Below are 17,936 nucleotides of genomic sequence, written 5' to 3' on the forward strand. Positions count from 1 at the left end.
TGGTTAATAGAGCCTGATCAACCCACATTTTAGCTGAAAATAAAAGTATGGAATATTCCAAAAATGTAAGTTTCAGATTTGTTTTTCTTATATTTGGTTATGAGTTCATGTAATGACCGAAGGCTTTTATATTGTAAAGAAATTTTCTACTACGATTAATTTCTGTTTGGCCAAATTTATATATCTTACATTAACATTTGAGGTTCTGTCAAGCAACCTGTGGTTATGGTATCATTAAACTTATGATGTAACAGTTAATAACTTATATTTTAATCCTACAAAATAAGTGTTAACATTTTGCTTGTCAGTACTGTATTATTTTGCTTAAGTCATGCATAGTAAAACACCCCCAAGTACCTGCTTTACTTTGTTAACATATTAAATTGACTTATAAATTTCCTATTAATGTCTAAAATTATGCAGTTGTACTAGATATATTTGTTTGTTTGAAATATTTTTTTGTTTTTAGGTTTCTTTACATGATTCTAGATGTTTTCTTTGCCAGTGGATTATGAATTGACAATCAGATGGTTTTGCTTTGTTTTATAATTATGTGGCCCCTTTCTAAATTAAAGCACATTTTGTTTTGGTCTATATATATTATTTAGTCTAATGTTATTCCTTAAGTTTGGTCTTATAAGAGTACTTCATGCCCATTTAATATTGTAAATGTGATAGTTAGGTATCTACAGTTGGATGAAATTTTGACCCAAATTTGACCCATCAGTTCACCCACAGACCTCATTTTAATTTTTGTAACAATTATGTTCATAAAATGAATGCATAAATTGACATTTTTGGAAAAGCCACCTTTTCTATTGTTACTTAGTTTTGTACTAATGCGTAATACCAATGAAAAGACTGAATATTTAACCCTTGCTTAGACACAGTAAAAAATCTGCTTGGTTTATTTTTAGACATATTATTTGTCTTAACTTATGTTTGGCAAGAGGTAGTCCTGCATAGTAATAAAATTTACCACCACCTAAAAGTATAAATGTTGTATGGTGATAATGTCATTTAAACGGAAAAACACCAAACCTACTCGAGTCTCCGAATCATCTCCTGGATTTGAGGTGCAGGATGGACTTTCCCCAGTGGGTATATCGCCCACCTTATCACCTAATGACAGTGAGTTAAATCTGTACTTGTACAAGAAGGTCTCATTAAAATACTTTGTGTGTTGCAGGAAGATTTGACCATTTCTTTCACCAACATGCCATAGCAAAACCACCACATTTTACTTACAATGAAATGGCTGGTAGGTTTCGGCAACTGTTTCATCAAGCAAACACATAACAAATTGCTTGTTTAGAGTTTAGTACTGGGACTTGATCTTGATTTACCAATATAAATTTTCAGTTTTGTTATCATTTAAAATAAATCACCAAAAATACTCGAATGATTGACGGACAACAAGAATTGGCTTGATTGTTTAATTTTAAAACATAGTTATTAATTTTGTCTGTTCAAAAGGCACCATCAATTTTGTGTAAATCAGAAAACTGACATATGTTGTACATTTTAAATTGTTAAAACATACCTTTAAATTGGCAAAATATAGAAAAAGCTCCTTTCTATTTAATGACGGTTGTGCCTTTTCTTTTTGCTTCAAAATGGAACTTAATTTGTTTGAATGTCAGTGCGTATTTACTTCATTTGTTTTTTTAGCTCATATGCATGGAGTTCCATTTGGTCACAACCCAAGATATCCACATCAGCCACTTGCTATGAGTTTGGATCAGCCCACAATGGACCATGGTATGTATTCCTCTACTATTTTTGAAGTTGTCCTGCTAACAATGCATGGGAATTGCTTGACGAGTTAGACTAAATTAAAATGTTCAGTTAACAAGCCGAAAATTTTTGACTGAAAGTGGCACAGCCAAATTCATGAAAGTGAAATGTTTGCAAAGCTTCATTGTTTGTTTGTTTTTTTAAAATACATACGCATGGGGCGCAGCAAATCACAAAATTAAATTTCAGAAAAAATTTGGCCAATGTCACAAAAAGTTTGGGAACTACTACTATAACCGAATAACTTTTGAATAGCACCCTGTGAAATTTGAATTTTAGTTTAGAATTTAGCTATTAATAAATAAATGTTTGTGATTTTGAAAAGTACTTTTATACAGGAAATCCAGCACCATGGCAGGTTTCATTATCCCTTCCCAATACCCTCCATGACCCACCTACTATGGTACCTTCTACAAATGGGGCAAACACTTCAAAATGGCAAAACCCATACAATGGCAATGACTACAGAGGTAAATACTGTCTTGCACATAGCACCCAATTACTAGTGATGTCAGCCCATATGTCAAACCTGTTCCTGAGTTTGTCATTCAGTACTCCCATTTCAGACAATCCATTTGTGTTTGGATAATACCATTTATTAGTCACATTTTGGTAAGTTTATTACATGAAGGGGACACATATTGTTTTTGTCCATATTTTTTTATATTTTTCTGTCTAACGCTTGTTTGTGCTTCAAATTTATTCAAATTTGGACATATGTTAGTTATTAATCTGAACTTGATCCTCCAGAAGTTTGACCCCGAATGACCCAGCGGTTCACCCACAGGCCCCCGAAACGTAAAATTTTTAACACTGGTTTGTAACACTCGTTTGGTAAAGAAAGATTGCTTTAAATTTGGACATATGTTAGTTATTAATCTGAACTTGATCCTCCAGAAGTTTGACCCCAAATGACCCAGCGGTTCACCCACAGGCCCCTAAACCTAAAAATTTTAACACTGGTTTGTAACGCTCGTTTGGTAAAGAAAGATTGCTTTAAATTTATTATGGGTCCCCTTCCCTGAAGGGGACACATATTGTTTTTGTCCGTATTTTTTTTTCTTTCTTCTTTTTTCTGTCTAACGCTGGTTTGTGAGACGCGTTTGGTCAAGAAAGAGTGCTTCAAGTTTATTCAAATTTACAGAGATGTTAGTTAATAATCCAAATTTGATCCTCCTGAAGTTTGACCCCATTTGACCCAGCGGTTCACCCACAGGCCCCTTAAACGTAAAATTTTTAACGCTGGTTTGTAACGCTCGTTTGGTGAAGAAAAAGTGTTTCAAATTTATATAAATTTGGACATATGTTAGTTATCAATCTGAACTTGATCCTCTAGAAGTTTGACCCGGAATGACCCAGCGGTTCACCCACAGTCTCCCCTAAACGTAAAATTTTTAACGCTGGTTTTTATCGCTCGTGTGGTAAAGAAGGAGTGCTTTAAATTTATTCAAATTTGGACATATGTTAGTTATCAATCTGAACTTGATCCTCCTGAAGTTTGACCCCAAATGACCCAGAGGTTCACCCACAGGCCCCGAAACGTAAATGTGTGTAACGCTCGTTTGGTCAAGAAAGACACTTTAGGCAGAAGTACCAAGAAAGTAACTCACTGGTTTACGATAGCAGGAGGGCTCAGCTTGACGTCGGACAGACGTTTTACGAGACGTCGTTTCAGTGATTAGAAATCAGCTGTTTTGCACAGCAATGCTATGTCGTTTTATTAAGTTATCACTCACATTTTTAGTTTTGGCGAAGGTTTTACACCTATGACGTGATTTAAACCTAATAACCGTGCTTCGGTTTTGTATATGTCAAGAAAAACTTTGTTTTTCAAAGAAAAGATGAAAAAATTAACTTGACTTTTTTGCCAAATAAATGTTTTTTTAAATGCTCGTTGTCAGGTTGGCCGCCGCATGATCACGGGTTACTTAAGGTCAACTAGTCGGTATTACAAACACAGTTCAACTTCCTTCATAACGTAGCGTTTTTTGACAATTAATTTAGGAGTCAATACTCAAGGCATGTATAAATTAGGCTTAACAGTATTGTTGAACACTAAGGACGGCATGCTATTGAAAACGGTGTCAAAAGATCAAACAGTCGTTTGGCGTGTGCACACTGAGAGGTTACTACAGGTCAATGGTACTTGTTTTGCGAAACAAAGTTGAATGAAAAACAATTTGTTATGTATAGACTTAATAATAGTGCAAAAAGAATACGAACAATTTTTTTTTTTATTGTTGGGTTAATGCTTTCTACAAATTTGTCCTTAAGAATCTAAAAATCACCGCAACATTTGTTTACTGTAAATCCGCACAAACGCGCGTATGGGGACCCATTTGTTTTTGTTAACAAAAACAATCATATGTGTAGATCAAATGATGTGTATAGTAAATTGGAAAATATCGTATAGAATATATAAAATGGAAGTATATCAGAAAGCCACTCTTCTAGTTTAAATTTGGACATATGTTAGTTATTAATCTGAACTTGATCCTCCAGAAGTTTGACCCCGAATGACCCAGCGGTTCACCCACAGGCCCCCGAAACGTCAAATTGTTAACACTGGTTTGTAATTGTAACGCTCGTTTGAAAAATAACCGGTAATACAGTATTTGTTCACCGTAAATCCGCACAAACACGCATCTGGGGACCCATTCGTTTTTGCTTGCAAAAACAATCATATGTGTAGATCAAATAATGTCTATAGTAAATAGGACATAAAAAAATATATAATGGAAGTATATCAGAAAGCCACCTTTCTAGTTTGGTATAAATTTTTTCCCATTGCATATTTGCAAGTACTTTTGGCTTCGGTGTTATTACTGTTGATTCTATAAACACATAGACCACAATGCCAATGAACATGCCTCAACTGCTATTACTCACTCTGCTTCTGGTGGTGGAAACTTGCAACCTGATCCAAAATGGGAATTTTCCAACGGTATGTAAATTTTTAAATTATTTTAACTGTACTTGGGTTAACATTTAAAAATCCTAACGAAATTTTGAAGTATATGCATGAAAAAGAGATTTGTTCAAACCTGGGATTGGCAGCAGTTATAACTCTGGTACTTTAATCAATGCCCACAAAACATCTACATATATATGTACCTTTTTAAACCTTATTTCTCAACAACCTGGTTTAGACATGTTTTGACGCTGTCGGTTGTCCCTAGGGCATTTGTGCCAATTACCAATAATACCAACTATACTGCAATGTGTTGCAATATGTCAACCAGAAAAGCATTTTTTCTTTGGTTTCACATGTTGTTTTTAATCACCAAACTCAAACTCCTAATTTTTAAACAATGCCGGTTAAGAACATTGCTATAGACTAATTTACAGCCATATTGTTTAGCAAACAATGAAATAAGGCAAAATAATGAAGTCATCCCACAACAATCCAACCTAAATGGAATTGATAAAATGGATTCAAAACCTACTTCTCAACCTCCTGCAAAAAAATCGAGAAAAATCAAATTCAAATATCAAAACAAATCAACGGTATGTTTAGTATACATGTTACATTGTTGTCTGAATTAAATTAGATTTGGATGGTTCTGCATATAGCATGTTTATATAGCAGAATATTAATTGTTGTATTTGACCTCAAAACTTGTATGGCTATCTCAACAAATGCATTGTTTTTACTTTGTTGCGTGATTAATGCTTTGGAAAACAAAAAACTTCAGAGATTTTGTATTAATTTTTAGGCAGATGTCAAATACAAATGTGATCTATGTGAATATTGCACAAACCGAAGTGATCACTATAAGCGACATGTCATGACACATTCTGAAGAGAAACCACTAAAATGTGGAACCTGTGGCTATGGAACAGGTCGTTCTGACCATTTCAGGTGTGCTCTTTTTGTTAAAACGGAAAATAAGTATCATAACATTTTACCGAAATAAGTACTTTGTTCTCAACCTCGCTATTTCGGACCTGATCAACTTTTGCTGATAACTATATTACTCTTGACAACAAGTTAAGATTGTAATCCACCCTTTTTTGTAATGTAACAAAAAGTGTTTACTGCTGCACTTCATGATTTCTGCAGGAAAACTTGTACAATATATAAAAGAGCATAATTATAGTGGGTATCAATTTGTCAATCATTACATTTCACAGCTAGTTACACAAAAGATATATACATAGGTTGATGAGGCTTTGTATCGTATCATTTAAAACAAAGGTTGATTTCATTATTTCCACATTCAGGCGTCACTTGTTACGACATGGATTGAACAAAGATGAAATTGTAATGCAGTGTGAACTGAATGGAATTAAAACAGTTGCACCTTCACAATCACAATCAAATCACATCAGGTAGTGTAAGATAAGTTGCAAAATTCTTAGTCTTATCCAGACAGCGCCTAAGTTTGTTTTTGGTTTTTGAGTAAACAGGTCTAGGTTTACCAACCTTTACTGTATTATACGAAATTGTTTTCAATTGTTTTCATTACTGTGCTGTGACTTTGTGTGATACTAAAGACGCAGAGTTTAAGCCAAGGCTGCACAATTTAAAAAACTATACATGTTGTAAAGATTGCAGCCACCTCCCAAACCGGTACAAGAAAATGAGAATCTAACATCATCTTATAATGCAATGAACGTGAGTTCCACCCTCAATGAATCAGCAAAAAAGTTTCGCTGTGACGTATGCGGTTACGCAACGGACCGTAGCAGTCATTATCATCGTCACTTAAAAACTCACTCAGACGACCGACCGTTTCACTGCGGTAAATGTGGGCGAAAATTTAAACTAGAGACATACCTTAAAAAGCATCGATGCTCTATGCGCCCTCTGGCGGACGATCAACCGCCTGTAGAGCATCCACAAGATGGCGAAGTTTCACCAAAGGCTGCTCCCGATCCAGGTTTGTTTCCCCGTCATCCAATTCCAAATACACCAGTATGTACAGGTTGTGGAATGTGGTTTTCAAGGTTTGCGGATTTCACGAATCATATTTGCCCTCATTTAGTCACGAATCGCATACTCACCTGATCACGAGGTGAAATATGGATCACTTGATCTCACAGTATGCTGCTGGACACAATACGAACCTATCGGCCAAGCCGTCAGTAAGTTTCATATTCCTGCCAATAAGCGCTTTTCAAGACAGCGTGAAACGAAATGCTTGCAAATACGTTTTGTATCCGTGCTTAGTAGAGATGCAATGACCTTTCTACATGCCAAATCTGTTATAACAGCTAAAGTTTACATGTACCTGTTACTCAAGTGATATACAAGTTTGATATTCACCAGGTTTGTCACTAGGAACACTTTTTTGGTGCGAATATGGTCAAATGAGCATACTGCCATCAGATGAGCACACTGAATAAGTTTCTATGTTTTAAATTGCCTTGAATCTTCAGTTTTGATTCTGTACGCATCTGTGCTACCTCTTAAACGCTTACCTGGTGCTTTTAAAAGTGTAACCCACGCGATAGCTTGTTCCAATGTAAAGTATTTCATTCACTTTATGTACATGTAACGTTTGGAAAAAAACACTGCGCATATTTTTTCTTTTCATACGTTTTTTTAGGTTTTTATACCTATCTAGCTCCGACTGTCCTCAAAACTTAAATCCCGATCTTTAACTGTAAGCGCTTACCACTGCAGGTTAAACTTAAACATGATTTTTAACCAGTTTTAACGGGTTTATCATTTTATCAGTATTAATCTAAAAATGGAAATTAATGAAAAAAGTACAACATACGTTTGCACTGACTGTATTTTCTGTACTCAGATCAAGTTTTCGCAGTATATTGCCTATTGTAGTATTTTAGTTACCGTTCAATGAACGATGGTCAACAGAAATTTCTTAGATCCCCAATGCAACATCATGTCCCCACTGTGCTTCTTTAACCATCGTTTTACAGTTTTTTACTCAAAATCTCACAAAAGTTTCCTTTAATTTTGTTTTAATTATTGAACAAAATGATTCTTCACTTGATATTTAAAAACTATTCTTAAAAAGCCTTAGAAAAGACATAAACAAAAAATGAGTTAATTTTTCAATGCTATTATCTTTTGTGTTTTGTCGATTGTGAGTCGCGGACTGTATTTTTGCGGTACAGTTTGTGCGGCTTACAAACGGGGGCGGCCTATAATTTTATATCAACTCGATAAATATTTCTACCCCCTCAATTTTCACCTACATCGTGTTCAAAATTCATTTGCGTATAGACATTACAGTTAACATACATTATGCCTGCCGGGTAAAATTATTTGCTCTTCACTGGCAATTGTTGACAAATAGTTTTACTTTGTAATTTGGAATTTAACCCCTGAAGTAATTTGGAACAATAGTATCTAACTTCACAGCATATGGCTTATAATCGAGTAAATACGGTAGTCACTCGTCAGTCTTCATAATGTATTAGTAAGTCTCAAAATGCAAGTTAAACATGTCATGCATGATCGCTTGCACTGTTTTAGTCCTTCCAAATCAACATGTTAAGTACATTTAGGTTAGTGGTTCTCGACTAATGGTCCATAGACCACTGCTTTAGATTTAGAAGATTCAGCGTGATAAAAGCCTACCATCATTTTTCCTAAACCCGGTACATGTTATTTCTCAAATTTGCACTATTGCCTCGAAATCGGGCCTAGCGCGAAATTTTTGAAATTCGATTGTCAATTCTCCGCTTGTCAACTCGTTAAATAATTTGTTTGTGCTCTTTCTTGCCTTTTTTGTTACTGTTTCTCTTCAAATGTTGATTTGTTTTCTGTATTGGTACAATAAACTGTATTTCGCCTTGTGTTTGTTCATCCTTGATTCTGGTGCCATTCCCAATTCGTTGCCTAAAGATTTGATTCGGATGAAACACAACAGAAGTATATAAATTTATTAGAGTTCACCCAAAAAATTGTGACTTAGGCCAAGGGTGTTTAAAGTGCGACCCACAGCGGCAAACTTCGTGGCCAGCGACATTATCTCTAACTTGTATTGCACATAACCCTTTCAAATTTTGGATATGGTTTTACCTTCCAGCGAAAAATGTCCTTATGCCACAATTTCTACAGAAGTTAATTTATCGTCAAGAGGAAAGGCACTTAAAGATAGTTACGTTTTAGGCTTAAAAAATTAGGACGCCACAATATTCATGGGTATGTTACAAACATTTGATGCACACTTTTTTGTTCTTGTAGGTTCAGTGATTTTCGAACTGTGTGCTGCAAAAGCTTTTCAAAGAGTATGGTAATTTTCAGTTTTGTACGTAACTATTTTGACCTACTTAAGCTTTTTTTTTATCTGTATCCTGCAAGTTAAACAAAATCAAAGCGTTAAAAATGAAAACTTACAATCTAAAAGTTTTTTTTCGGCTCAAAAAACCAATAAAATGACACGGTACAAAATAACACAATAATAATGGGAAGAAACAACACTCAAAGTCAGAGAAAAGAGCCGATTCTAATATCTTTCAAATACAAATACATTAAATAACCAGCAACAAATCGTAACGAAATGTGTTTTCTAACATAAAATAATAAAGGGAAAAACATCTGACACCGATCATGTGTTTCCTTATAAAGTCCTCGTGTACAAAGCCGAACGTCTGAATGGTGGTATTTAATTGATGTGATATATTATTGTTCCATCCATTTTTAGTGGAGTTTTTCTTTTTACTTTATGTGGCGATTTGCCGCAAACACAACAGGCTTCGTCTTAAAACCTTTTTTCATGAAGTCGTGTTCAGTCCTGCCGTTTTTGTCCGTTTTCTTTTGGTACCTCAGTACGGTTGTAGTAAAAGGCACAAAGTGAGATAACAATGAATCGTACTATTCCATTGAACAATAAACTTGTGCCCATTGATGACCAAGTGTTGGCGATGTGAGACGTTTGCCAGGACGCAGATAAAACGGCCACTGTTAGAATAGAAAACGTAAGTTATTGAAATATTTGACGTAGTTCGATTTGTCAAACGAACGCTGCTTAGTTGTTTCCTACCTGCGACTAAAATATAACTATTGCTAATAATAGAACTATTCTAAAAAAGCTGTTTGCAATCAGTTACACGAGTAGACTTGCTGGAAATGAGAGCCTTATTTATCACAATTCCAGTGGCGGCTCGTGCCTAAAATTTGTGGGGGTGCTGCTCAAAATTTTAGCCTTTATTGAACATATATAAGTTGGCAATATATAGAAAACCTACATTTATAGTTTTCTAGCCATTGTTTTGTGTAGAAAAACAAGTAATACAAATCTTAATTAGAAACTCCATTGTGACGTAATTTTTGTTACGCAATAATGTACACGAGTGTAAATAGCAGACGGCATCATTTGTGTATTTTGTTTACTTGCATAGCGACGGCTAAACTGTTTAGCCTAAACACCATAACATGCAGTAATAATGTGGAACAAAAACACACGTGACACAGACTCGAAACTAAGCGGTTGTAAATACGGTAAAACACAACAAGAATATAGAAAAAAAAGTAATGATTCGAAAAATGTCGAAGTATTTCAGTTCGACAACATTTAAAAAAATGGTCATTGTAACGACCGCTAGGTGCGCAGCCTGGCCCTGCGCCGTTCGTCACACTAGATAACCCTTTTTGTAAAACGCGCCCGTCCTACAGCCTGTCCTCCAAGACGACCCACTCTTGCATTTGCAACGAATGTTCTTTTTTGGCGATAAAAGGCAACGCTGACGAATAAACCAAGACGACAACGTCAATAGCAACGGCAACGGTTTTTCTGTAACCACAAATAATTCACATAAGCCATACGTATACATTATGACGTCATAGCGACCATCACAAATTAATCAGTTTTAACAGTACATACAGGTCTTACTTAAATCCACGTTAATCAGTCACATTTTACATTAAAATTACTTACAATTACTCATAACAAGTCAAGTTACTGTTAAAATACACATTAACACAAGTTAAACACAAATCAAGTAAGAACATAAAACATACCAACTGTTGGGTAACCAGGGCTTTACTAGCACGCGGCTAGAGGTTCCACAACTGACAACTCAGCATTTTAGCTATTGCTTTTAACATTTACAGTTTCACTATAAACAAATAGACACAAGAATTTAGGATAAATTCACTTAAATTGACTGCAAACCTAGCAACTAACGCAGCTCACAAAAACGTGGCGTTCAAAGCACATGCTCTGTCGCGGATGAATATTTCAATACGTCACGAATAAAGGAGAACTTAAATCAGCCAAGCGGAACAATTAATTCTCGCTGTAACAGTCATATTTCATTTAAGTTACCTTATGGTCACAGTCAGCGTTTTCAACAGATTATATGACCTTCACAGATTATAATTGTTACACACAAAACTAGCCATACAGTTGTTTATTGGTATCATAACTGACAAATTTAACAACCACTTTACATTTGTGTCAGAACTTGTTTATTTTAACATCTTTTTTTGAATTTTTGTGTACAGACTATTATTTGTCTTTCAGATTTTTAACTGCTATAATTGCTGCTTTATTTGCTGGCAAATAGCTTATAATTGCTTTTTTAAGTGCAAAACTCCTTGAAGCTTTAAAATTTACAACACTCTAACTTAAATTTAAACCATATTATTAAACCTTGTGCTTCCTTTTTACAACCAAAATGAATCATAAAGTTATAGTTTGGGCATGATAATTGATAGCTTCTTCCTTGATTCCAAATGACAACTGAGAAACTGTTTTTCTATTTAGTAGTACTAGCACTGCAGGTGCAAGTCTTTTGGAAATAATGGTGTTCCTAACAAAGGTTTGCATCCAAACTGTTTTGCCTTTGAAAGACTCATGGAAACAGCAAAAAGGATTTTTCATCCTAGTAATTTCACTTGTCAAAACATCTAGATTATTTTCAAAGTAATCATGAACATCAGATCTACAGAAACATTTTCATTTCAGTAACTAGTATTTCTTTGTCAACAATAGGATGTGCTTGGTGGTCACTACTATCTTGTCTGTAGAATGTTCATTCTTAAGACACACTTCCTGTGAAGCAATTTAGCAGCTACTGTTTAGACAAACAGTACATGTCCATTATATCAATACTCATCTTTTTCATCATGTCCACGTAAGGGAGTTTCAAAGTTTCCACAGAACAAAATGCAGTCTATTATTTTGGACAAAATTTCACGATTTTTTTCCACTTTTTTGTTGTGTTCAATAATTAAAATTCTATATACGCCTCACTAAGTTTTTCCTTAATATTTACAGTTCCCAAAAGTGAAAGTGAAACATCATTGTCCACATGCTTCTTTGACTTCTCATGTTTTTCTGCTTTCTCACCTATTTTGGCTACATTTGTAAAACCATCTTTTGTCCAGCATTTTTCATCACCTCCAAACAGCAAAAATGGAAAACAGAACAGTGCATTTTTAACTTCACAACCACGAAGCCATTTTTTCTTTCGATACCATTCAGAATTAAAACTGCGTATATATTTCTTGTTGTGGCTCATTCCTGGCTGACAAAGTTGAATATCAGGCGTTGGACGCCCTTTTTTCTTTATACTTACCTTTTCAGCACTTGATAACTGCGAAATCTTAAGTTGCTGAAGCTCACTTACAGTCACCGAATTAGAATCTTGAAAAGCCATGATTAACCTTTCAATCAAAAACTGTAAAAATGATTAAAAAAGAATAACTGTCGTACTGTAGGCCTACTCATTGTCGAACCTGATGGTACGCGTGATTTGCTTTGGCACACAATAAACGCGGAACAGACAACTACTTCCGGGTGCCCAGGTCACACGCTACGTGATTGGTGGAGCTGCGCGAGGCGCAGCACCCTGGCTCCTATTTCGCCCAGCATGTAGCTTTTCAAAGTGCGCATGCGCAGAACCGCAAAACGTCATGAAACGTCAGAAAACTGGAGCTGCAGTTCCAGCATAGATATACATTAGTGTTTCCAAAAAAAAATTTTTTTTAATGAAAAAAAAGGTGATTAGGGCGGAAATTATGCTTATTATATATTGATAAGGAATAAAAATAAAAATAATGAAAGTTATTTGTAATATTATGGTAGGTTTATTAAGTAAAAATATCTAGGGGGTGCTGCAGCTCCGCAGCACCCTAGCACGAGCCGCCCCTGCACAATTCACGTACCTATCATTTCCAACAGCAAATACACTCCTTGCACAATAAGAGACAACCGAACACATCTTCTGTTACTACAGTTCACACACGTACATAAAAGGAAAAACAAAGCCATTGAAGTCATCGCTACACCGTATAATCGTACAGGAAGCTCCACCATTACCTGTGATCAACATAACTTCGTGAACAAAAAGATATATGAGGAGTATATATGGAAGGTTTTCACTGCTAAGTTATTTATACGTACCATACCGTCCCTGTTCCGAAGTTTTGTACTTATTTTAGCGGACATTTTTTTTTATTTGCATCCTTATATACAGGGTTGCCATCGACATGAAACCAAAAATAAGGACAACCGAAAAATTAACTTTTCATACGAAACGAAACAAACGTTTTTGAACAAATATTTGCATGTATACGAGCCATGACATATCATATGCAATATTTGGACCAGAAACAATCTGTTCCAGCAACTCCTTGTTTATAAAGAATACTTCGTGCATCTCATGACAGCTCAGGTCTAGGTTTACTTTTACTTATAGCAGGGATTTGACAGTCATTTCACTAAGTTTGTTCCTTGTAATTGTTGAAAATAAGACAAAATAAGGACGCAAGTCAAAAAGGACATTTCTTAGAAATAAGGACAATAAACGTTTCTAAGACATAACCCTTCAAAATAAGGACAAATCTTAGAAATAAGGACGGTATGGCAACCATGCTTATATATAAGTTACGGTTTGACATTAGCGACATAATTACAAAAAATTTGCCCTAGAACATTTGATATGTTTCGAGTGCTACAATCATAAACTCTTTATGACATATTTTATGATTTTTAGCTGCAGATCGATGGTGTTCCTGCTTATAAACAAACGCAGCTGTGTGCTTTGACATGGTTATGCATACCAAAAGGTTGTTCATATCTTCCTCCACACCGCCCTCCCTCGACGATATTTCTTGCTGACTTTGGCCTACATACACCGCGAGACGGCGCACAAGAGCTGTTGCGTCAAATTCTTTGTGCGCTCCAACACATGATGAATGGAGATAAAATCGATGTGGGTTCCACAAAGTTATCTGAAATTTGACAAAGTTTGCTGAATACACATGAACTTGAACCGAAATTTTAAAGTCCAGAACAGAAAATAATTGAAATTAATTGGTGTTGTTACTACAATACATGTAGACCTATCTTTTTTTGTCAGTAATTTCACTAGTTTTTGTTAGTTTTGTAATGTTGATATGATATTGATGAATTCGAAACTGTATAATTGTCAGTAAAAATCATAGCGTCACCCACTCTAGTATTACAAATTTTTCAACCCTTAAAAAATATTCAAAGATTTTTTTGATTATTTGAATTGGATGGCAGTAAAACAGTGCACTCATTCGACATTAGTTCATTAGCTTTGCTTACCAATCCTACTAGGGTAAAATACAGACAAGTGATCCATTGAAATACTCGCAAGCCTACAGGATAATGATCTTCTGGCAAAGTCCATGGTTGTAATTCGTTTTGTCCCAAAAGTTGGCTAATCTAAAATCAAAATAAGGGCTACTCGGTGAACGGTAATTAGGCGAATGTTTGTAATGGAGTGACCGGAACAGCCTAACCGACATTAACTGAATGACCTGACATGCCCGACTAAAGCGAACGAAAACGGACTTGTGTGAAACTCATTAAAATGTCGTTATCACCACTACAAATCATGAAATTTCGTTTTTTATGTATGTAAAATTCCTCACGATAGCTGTTGCCTTAAAATGGGCTTCAAACCATTCATTATTATATAATTACGACATCCTAATACCCCGGGGAAAATTTTGATAGTATTTTAATGAAACAGTCGCAAGTCTATGTATGGTGTCGTGGCTGAAGCAAGCCTAGCTTTTGTCCAGGCGCTTTCCATACTTTGTCTAGCATGCTTCCATAAATCATCCCAATATTCTAATACCATGGTGGAACTATTACATTGAAAGATAACTTCGCCTTAGAAAAAAGCCTCTCGACAATGCTTAAGTTTACCCTAACTTCTAATCAAAAATGGACGCAACCATAAATATACAAAACAATCAAACAGAAAGCCGGATAAAGTTAAAGTTAACCTCCATGTTACGATTATTTACCCCTAAAAGAAAAGAAAATTTGAGGTAGCTGATAGGTTTGCCACGTTGGAGCCATAGTTCCATGAAGAAGATAAGTTTGATTACAAAAAAGTTTGTTTAAATTCATAAGTAGTTCGTTTAAGTTTTGATTTAATGTTCTTACCTTGGACCTGGGAATGTTTCCGTCAGCACACTCACCCACACCCAAGACTTTCCTGCTCTTCAAACGACTTTGGGCGCTTCGAGAAAAACTAGCCATTGCTCAGATATTGTAAGGTTTAATTACAATTTTGGTACCAACACTGTTTAAATCATTTATCTGCAATATAAAATATTTTTACGTCACATTTGCTCAAAACACAGTAAAACCAAATGTGAGTCTAATTATACTACATGTTAAAACAAATTTATAAAACAGCTTTACCTAATTTGATCAAAAACATTACTGCCAAGGTACTGGTGTATATAGAATACATCGTTCAGACCTTTCGACAATCTCTGTTGTCATCATCATTCTATATACACCAGTACCTTGGCAGTAATGTTTTTGATCAAATTACTTTTCAAGTCCGTGTATAGTGTTCCTAAGCTTTACCTAAGTTATTAAGTGCAATAATAAAAAAAAAAAGTACAAACTTCTTTTGAATAATGACGCAGCGTATCAACCAACAAGTGTTAGGCATTGAACGTTTAATTTATTTCTGTTATTTCATGACATTTATTGATACGCAATATGCACAATCGTAGAAGCAGGCTGCATGTTTTAACAAAATTCTTTTAAAAATGGCTAGCAGAAAATAAGTTTTTTAAACAAACTGTCAGTAAATCATTGACGAAAAATCCGAAACTTTACATTACAACTACATTTTTGAATGTGAGTAATCAGCATTATTGATAACAAACCTTTCAGTAATATACTGTAAAAGCATAATAAGGCTGTATTGCATACCATACTGTCTACCGTAATCGAAAACTTTGAAAAAAAATGATGTAAAGGCGACCATAGAAACCAAATGTTCTGCAGAGTACATTGGCAAAACAACTATTACTCAAGAACCTTGTCAAAACGCACGTTCAACAAAACTCAACGCACATGCCATGCACGCAAAGCAATAATGCATATTCTGACATTTCGTTTGACTGATGAAAAAGCCCATTACGAAAAATAGTCCGACGGTTTCTATTGTAGAACCTAACTGCAATTTTCACCTATGTTTTAAACCACCTTGGAACGGTTTTCATTACCCTTCGACACCTACATACCAGCGAATGTAAAACTTATCAGAACCATTTTTGTCGCTATAAACCGGATTTAACAACGCATTTTGCCTAATCGATCATCGTTTAAGACGGAATTTGTGTTAAATCGACTGCAAAAGAAACGCTTGGTTTTTTGTTTTTGACAGGGAGTATAATCCTAGTGATATGTGCTTAAAAGTAAGTCTAAAAATCTCAAATGTCTTGCACAAAATCATAATTAATTGTCTTTAAATTTTCTGCGCAAAACCTTTTGGTTCTCTCGTTCATGCTATCAGTTTATTCATCATCAGAAAAAACAACGAATATTGACGCAGCTTCAACCAACCGACACTACTATGACCTTGTATTTATTACAATCTCGCAATAACATAGCGCTGAACCTTGAGAATTGCAAATATAATGCAAATTTAGAAAAGGCAGCAGTTTTATTTATCACTTGCCTAAGCACGCAATATCCTGCAAGCATTTAAAAATAAATCAGACGCCTAATGACGCGTTTTTTGTGCATCACGTCATTATTCGTATGACGTCATAAATGAAGGCGACTTTCATCAACGACAGGGCGGTTCCTTGGTTGCATCTGCTAAAAGACCGAAAAATAGAGAGTGGTTCTATATTCTATGTTTAATTGGTTTTCACTTTGATTTCCATGTGAAATAACTCCTCAATGAGTATGTCGAACTTACAAGAGATTTTTTTTCTAGATCCAATCAAGCTAAACGATGCACTTTACACCTAATCAGTTTGGTGCATTCGCTTGAAAATGTTACTTCGTTCATCCACTTTCGTCCACTGTTGTTTTACTAGTGACACATGAACACAGTGGTTTCAAAGTAGATTATGTGTGAAGGTCGGCGGAGGTATAACGTAGGCAAACGTATAAGTTCCTATCTTCAACCGCTAAATTACTAAGCTCAACATTAGGCCCATGTTAACATAAAAAAATAATACAGAAACAGCTTGGTTTGCATTAAAACATGAGCAGTTTTAACAAAACAAATGTTTGTTTTAAACGTTTCGTGTACAAGTGTCAGTATTATCCTATGAATTTAGGGGTACTCGTTTTGCAATGTTTTTACCTCAAAAACCGGCGATTGACCAATTTGTAAGTAAACTTTTCAAAATCTGATTTAACCTTTTTGGGTCGATAAAAAGTGCGTTGATCGAAGCACTGCGTACATCAGAATGGAAGAGTGGGACTCCCAAGGGATTTTTGACGAATTCAAACTTCGAAACAGAGTAACCTACACCAAACCACAGCTTATCGCTCCCTTATGAATTAAAACAAAGCAGATTGAAAACAGTCGTGTAAAAAGCTCATAATTTTTGGTTGTTGTGACTAAGCATAGACAGGAAACGGCTAAAACGGTGGCCATATAAGCTGTTTTGTAAAAGACTAATATAACCTCATGTTATGTTACTTGGCTGTTCACGAAGTGTTTAAACCAGTGGTTCTCAACCTTTTTTCTTTCGTGGCCCATTTTCATTGCTCAAAAATTCTGTGGCCCAGTAAATTTTTATGAAAGAAAAAAACAACTATAAAATAGGTTCAGAAAAAAAGCAGAACATATTTCAAACAGATTATTAGTTCAAAATAACTTAATGCAAAAAAAATCATAAAACAGCACTTTTCCTCCTTTAATCAAGCACTTTCGGTTATGACCGAGTAATTGGACAATGGATATGGTGGATA

General features: G+C 35.1%; 2 protein-coding genes across 2 annotated transcripts; one reads left to right on the forward strand and one right to left on the reverse strand.

The window, feature by feature from the left end:
* Position 1: 1 nt before the first annotated feature.
* On the forward strand, positions 2–8,568 carry LOC145232311 (uncharacterized). Its single transcript, XM_080096904.1, has 10 exons — positions 2–65; positions 470–1,131; positions 1,190–1,261; positions 1,672–1,761; positions 2,136–2,267; positions 4,646–4,741; positions 5,159–5,304; positions 5,514–5,659; positions 6,022–6,129; positions 6,349–8,568. The coding sequence occupies exons 2-10, from the start codon at positions 1,005–1,007 to the stop codon at positions 6,806–6,808; spliced, it is 1,377 nt and encodes a 458-aa protein (XP_079953030.1). The 5' UTR covers positions 2–65; positions 470–1,004; the 3' UTR covers positions 6,809–8,568.
* Positions 8,569–9,094: 526 nt separating this feature from the next.
* Positions 9,095–15,298, reverse strand: LOC145232314 (tumor protein p53-inducible protein 11-like). The gene is made up of 5 exons (XM_080096906.1): positions 15,147–15,298; positions 14,295–14,414; positions 13,784–13,954; positions 12,887–13,040; positions 9,095–9,676 (listed from the first exon to the last, which is right to left on the reverse strand). The coding sequence occupies exons 1-5, from the start codon at positions 15,240–15,242 to the stop codon at positions 9,504–9,506; spliced, it is 714 nt and encodes a 237-aa protein (XP_079953032.1). The 5' UTR covers positions 15,243–15,298; the 3' UTR covers positions 9,095–9,503.
* Between the last annotated feature and the right edge of the window lie 2,638 nt (positions 15,299–17,936).

The sequence above is a fragment of the Phallusia mammillata genome, chromosome 6 (assembly GCF_965637545.1).
Source record: "Phallusia mammillata chromosome 6, kaPhaMamm4.hap1.1, whole genome shotgun sequence".
Taxonomy (NCBI): Eukaryota; Metazoa; Chordata; class Ascidiacea; order Phlebobranchia; family Ascidiidae; genus Phallusia; species Phallusia mammillata.